General features: G+C 35.2%; 2 protein-coding genes across 2 annotated transcripts; both read left to right on the top strand.

Annotated features, from left to right (window-relative positions):
• The first annotated feature begins 1,055 nt into the window (after window positions 1-1,055).
• LOC145157444 (uncharacterized) lies at window positions 1,056-3,632 on the top strand. Its single transcript, XM_079076482.1, has 5 exons — window positions 1,056-1,385; window positions 1,482-2,008; window positions 2,132-2,250; window positions 2,824-3,263; window positions 3,492-3,632. Exons 1-5 carry the CDS (start codon window positions 1,056-1,058, stop codon window positions 3,630-3,632), a joined length of 1,557 nt encoding a protein of 518 aa, XP_078932608.1.
• A 201-nt stretch (window positions 3,633-3,833) lies between these two features.
• On the top strand, window positions 3,834-4,361 carry LOC145157443 (uncharacterized). Its single transcript, XM_079076481.1, has one exon. It carries the CDS (start codon window positions 3,834-3,836, stop codon window positions 4,359-4,361), a length of 528 nt encoding a protein of 175 aa, XP_078932607.1.
• Window positions 4,362-5,521: the final 1,160 nt, after the last annotated feature.

Here is a 5,521-nt window from a genome sequence, read left to right as displayed (position 1 = left end):
AGTTCAAGCTATGGGATTTTCTGGTCAACAACAAGGCAATTTTCCACCAAGAAGCAATCCAAATTGGCATCAACCCAGTGTCAATTTCCAGCCAAGGCCACCACCCTATCAACCTAGACCTCCATTTCAGAATTAAATACATCACCAACCAATTTACAAACCAAATTTCTAGCCCCATCAACCTCCTCAACAATCTCATTTCCAACCTCAATACATGCAACAAGGAAGTAGCTCAAGCGGTTCAGGAATGTGTTTGGAAGACATTATCAAGAGTTTAGCCACAAGTAATCAATCATTTCAAAATGATCCCAAGGCGAGTATCATGGATTTAGAGAAACAAATGACTCAAATCGCCACTTTCTATGAGTAAATTAGAGTCACAAGGAAAACCGCCCATACAAAATGAGAAAAATCCAAAGCATAATGCGTGTTTCAGGAACGGAAAAGAATATGAAGGTCCAAGCATGGTTGAGGAAGATGAAAAGATAGAGTTAGAGAAAGAAGATGAGAAGTCAAAAGCATCTTCAAAAGCAATACTCGTTAAAGTGAAAGTTAATCCTCATCATTTTCCTACAAGATTAAGCAAGTTAAAGCATGAAAGAGAAGATAATGAAATCATGGAAATGTTTAGAAAGGTTGAGGTAAATATTCCTCTCATTGATGCCATCAAACAAGTTCCTAGATATGCTAATTTCCTTAAGGAATAATGCACATCTAAGAAAAAGTTAAAAGGAAATGAAACTGTCAAAGTAAGTGAGAATGTTTATGCAGTGCTACAGAAAAAATTACCTCAAAAATGTAAGAATCTGAGTGTTTTGACGGTTCCTTGCAAGTTAGGTAACCTTCATGTTCCACGAGCTATGTTAGACCTTGGAGCTTCTATCAATGTTTTTCCTTACTCTATTTTCAAAACTTTAAATATTGGCACATTGAAGAAGACCAGGGTGATAATCCAATTGGCTAGCCATTCTTTAGTACATCCAAAATGTGTACTAGAAGATGTGTTAGTTTAAGTGAATGAAGTAGTGTTTCCCGTAGATTTTTATGTTCTTGACATGGGTGATGATGATGCACCAAGTTCTAGTTCCATCATTTTAGGAAGACCCTTTTTGAAAACATCCAAGACCAAAATTGATGTTTTTAATGGTACATTGTCCATAAAGTTTGATGGTGAAGTGATAAATTTTAACATTTATGATGCCATGAAATATCCAAGTGGTGCTTCATCATTGAACTTTATGGATGTCATTGAACCATTAACTGAAGAGTGTTTTGATTTATATAATCTTGATGTGTTAGCTTTAGTTCTAGATAGGAATAATCAAAGAGATGGAGTGGAGAAACTTTCAAAACAGTTCAAGATTGATGAAGAGATTATGGAAGTTGTATCTTGACTGGATCAAAAGAAGAAGATGAGGTTTGATGTTCCAAATTTGAAATTATTCGTATCTAATAAGAAACATGTTCCATCTATTATGCAGGCACTCAAGTTAGAACTCAAGACTTTACCGAAGCATCTCAAGTATGCTTATCTTGGAGAGAAAGAGACTTTACCCGTGATCATTTCCACCAAATTGATAACCAAGGAAGAAAAAGAGCTTGTCACCACATTGAAGGAATATAAGGAAGCTATTGGGTGGACTATAACCGACATCAAAGGGCTAATTCCTTCACTTTTCATGCATAAAATCCTTATGAAAGAATATTACAAGCCTTCCCGAGAAACTCAAAGGTGTTTGAACCCTCCAATGATGGAGGTTGTGAAGAAAGACACTCTGAAGTTGTTGAATTCTAGAATGATTTATCCTATATCGTATAGCAAGTGGGTAAGCCTATTTGAAGTTGTACCAAAGAAGACATGTATTAACGTTACCAAGAATGAACAAGGTGAATTAATCTGCACACGTGTGCAAAACAGGTGGAGAGTTTGCATAGACTATAGAAGACTCAATTCCTCGACCCGGAAAGATCATTTCCTACTTCCTTTTATTTACCAAATATTGGAAAGGTTAGCAGGAAAAACACACTATTGTTGCTTGGATAGGTATTCCAGTTTTCACAAAATACTCGTTGCACCGAAGGATCAAGAAAAGAATACCTTTACTTGTCTTTTCAGAACATTTGCATATAGGTGGATGCCTTTCGGACTTTGCAATGCTGCCACCATTATTCAAAGGTGCATGGTAAGTATCTTTTCAGAGTATGTTGAGGAAATCATTGAGATGTTTATGGATGATTTCACAGTGTATGGTAATTCTTTCATAGAATGTTTGGGTAATTTAAAGAAAATATTGCAAAGATGTATTGAGACCAACCTAGTTATGAATTATAAAAAGTGTCATTTTATGGTTGATAAAGGTCTCATACTTGTTCATGTTGTTTCTTCTAAGGGTCTAGAGGTAGACAAAGCAAAAATTGATAACATTAAGTCTTTACCTTATCCCACTTGTGTTTGTGAGGTACATTCATTTCTTGGCCATGCACGTTTTTATAGAATATTCATCAAAGAGTTCTCCAAATTAGCCTATCACATGTGTGAACTCTTACAAGAAGGTGCAGAATTTGAATTTTGCAAGGAGTGCAAGTAAGCTTGTGATCAGTTGAAGGAGTTATTAATTTCAGCACTAGTACTTCAATCACCGAATTGGAGTTTGCCATTAGAAATAATGTGTGATGCTAGTAATCATGTAGTTGGTGTAGTGTTGGGGAAAAGAAAAGATCGAGTTCCTCACGTCATATACTATGCTTCAAAGGCACTTGATTGTGCACAAGCCAATTAATCCACATCTAAGAAAGAATTGTTATCCATTATATTTGCTTTAGGAAAGTTTCACCAATATTTGTTAGGATCTAAGGTGATTCTTTATTCTGGTCATGCAACTATTTGGTACCTACTTGCAAAGAAGGACTCAAAGCCTAGACTCATTCAATGGCTATTCCTATTACAAGATTTCAAAATAGAAATCAAGGACAAGAGCGGAAAAGAAAACCTTGTGGCTGGTCATCTTAAGAAGATTGTTTCTTCCGATTACCCAACTCCCATCTGTGACACATTTCTGGATGAACAACTATTTTCAACAAAAGTTTCCCCGTGGTATGCCGATATTATGAACTACATCGTCACAAAACAATTTCCACCAAATTTGACTCGATGGCAAAAAGACAAAATCAAGAAGGAAGCCAAGAGGCATGTATGGAATGAACCATACTTGTGGAAATATTGTGCTGAACAAATGATTAGAGGATATATTGAACAACATGAGGTATCTTCTATCTTAGCATTTTGTCACTCTTATGCTTGTGGATGGTATTTTGGTCTTCAAAGAATTGCAAGAAAAGTCTTAGAGAGTGAATTTTACTGGCCCAATATCTTCCATGACTCTTACATTTTTTGTGCAAGCTGTAGAAAGTGTCAAAATATGGTTTCTTAAGCTCAAAGAATCAAATTCCCCTTAACCCCATTTTAATTTGTGAAATTTTTGATGTGTGAGGCCTTAATTTTATGGGTCCATTTACTTATTCTTCGAGTTTTACTTACATTTTTTGTTGTGGATTATCTTTCTAAATGGGTGGAAGCTAAAGCCACTCGTGCTAATGATTCAAAAATTGTGATAGATTTTAATGAAGGCTAACATGTTTTCCAGATTTGGAGTTTCAAAAGCCTTAATCAATGATCGTGAATCACACTTTTGTAATCATATGCTCGGAAGTGTTTTGAAGAAATATGGAGTGACTCACAAAGTCTCCAAAACATACTACCCATAAGCGAATGAACAAGCCAAAATGAGCAATATACAAATCAAGAGAATTTTGGAGAAGACACTGAATAAAAAATGAAAGATTGGAGTAATCGTCTCGATGATGCTTTGTGTGCATACCGTACTACATTCAAAACTCAAATTGGAATGTCTCTATGTCGCATTTTCTTTGGAAATCCATGTCGATTACCCTTTGAGATGGAACGTAAAGATTATTGGGTGGTTAAGCAGTTCATTATGGACATGGATAAATCGGGAAAGAAAAGGAAGCTTTACATACAAGACCTTGAGGAGATCCGCGATGAGGCTTATGAGAATGAATTTCTTTACAAAGAAAAGACAAAAGCGTACCATGACAAGATGATATATCACAAGGTATTCGTTAAAGGACAAAAGGTATTGCTTTACCCCTCTCATTTCAAATTAACTCCTGGTAAATTACAGTCCCATTGGATGGGACCATTTGTTGTTATTTATGTTTTTGAGCATGGTGCAATAGAAATCATAAGTGAGAAAACTGGGAAGATTTTCAAGCTAAAAGGGCATCGTTTGAAGCCTTATTATGAAGGATTTGTAGTAAAAAATGAAGAAGTGGAGGAATGAGAGGATCCAAAGTACCAAACTTGACAAATCATTGGGGTCCCTGTCGAGCCACCAACTTTAAACAAGGGCAGCTACCCGAGAGGAAACTCGGGGGTATTTTCATCATTTCTTTTGTAAAAGTTTTGTACGGACAATTTATTTCATTTTTTTATGTTCCAAAGTTCTTAGAATAATTAGAGGAGTCTAAAACTAATTTTTATAGGGTTTATAAGTGTGCGTTATTGAAATTGAAGAATTTTTTGGGCTCTATCAGAACATTCCACGACCATGGAATGATTAATCTTTTGGTTCCACGACTGTGTAACGAGTTATTAAAAAAAATCGAGGATTTTATTCCTCTTCTCCCCATTTTTTCTTAAATCTCACGAATCTCTCCCCTGGTCTCTCTCTTTCTATTTCCGACGCACATGAAAAACACATACACTCTCAAATTCAATTCGATTTTTCTTTAATATAAGATCAAAAGGTATGTTTCTTTTACTCCTAACTTGTTTCTTCTTCCCCAAAAAGAAATGGAGCTCCTCCCATGGAGATTTTCGGATTTTGAAGAACCCTAGAATTTTTGGGTCCGAAACTTTTGTGATATTTTGTTAAATTGTCTGTAGATTAAGCTTGGGGAAGCATAAGGGAAGTGAGTTTAAGCGTCAATTTCGAGCGGAAGCTACAAAAATTGTGTGTTCTCCTTCCAATTTTATTTTTCTTGCAATTGTTCATAAAAGCTTGAATCTTTCACTATTTTGTGTGTTCTTAACTGTTTGTAATTGTAACAATTGGTAAAAATTGATCAGAGTTCGGCGGTCAAACCACCGCGAACCGCTAGGTATTAATGGCCAATTATGTGTAATTATATGTTTATAATGTATATTAAAGATATTATATTCATAATTACATTTTGAACATCTCAAACTGCTCAAACCATCTATCCTTAAAGGTCAAACCGACAATCACCAAAAATTAAATTTATTTGTGACGTTAAAAATAAAATTTAGCAGTAAGTATATCTGAGAGTTATGGATAAGAAAATTGAATAGATTACGTTGTCCTGATTTCGTGGATATAAAGAACGTCCAAAGAGGAGATCGTATGAAAAAGTTATGCCCCTTTAAATTTATAAAATCAGTATTAATCTGATTTTTCCTGAAACGAACTGTGCACTGTTT

This window comes from Lactuca virosa, chromosome 2, assembly GCF_052849685.1.
Source record: "Lactuca virosa cultivar CGN04683 chromosome 2, Lactuca_virosa_CGN04683_v6, whole genome shotgun sequence".
Taxonomy (NCBI): Eukaryota; Viridiplantae; Streptophyta; class Magnoliopsida; order Asterales; family Asteraceae; genus Lactuca; species Lactuca virosa.
This window is presented reverse-complemented; position numbering and strand designations above follow the sequence as displayed.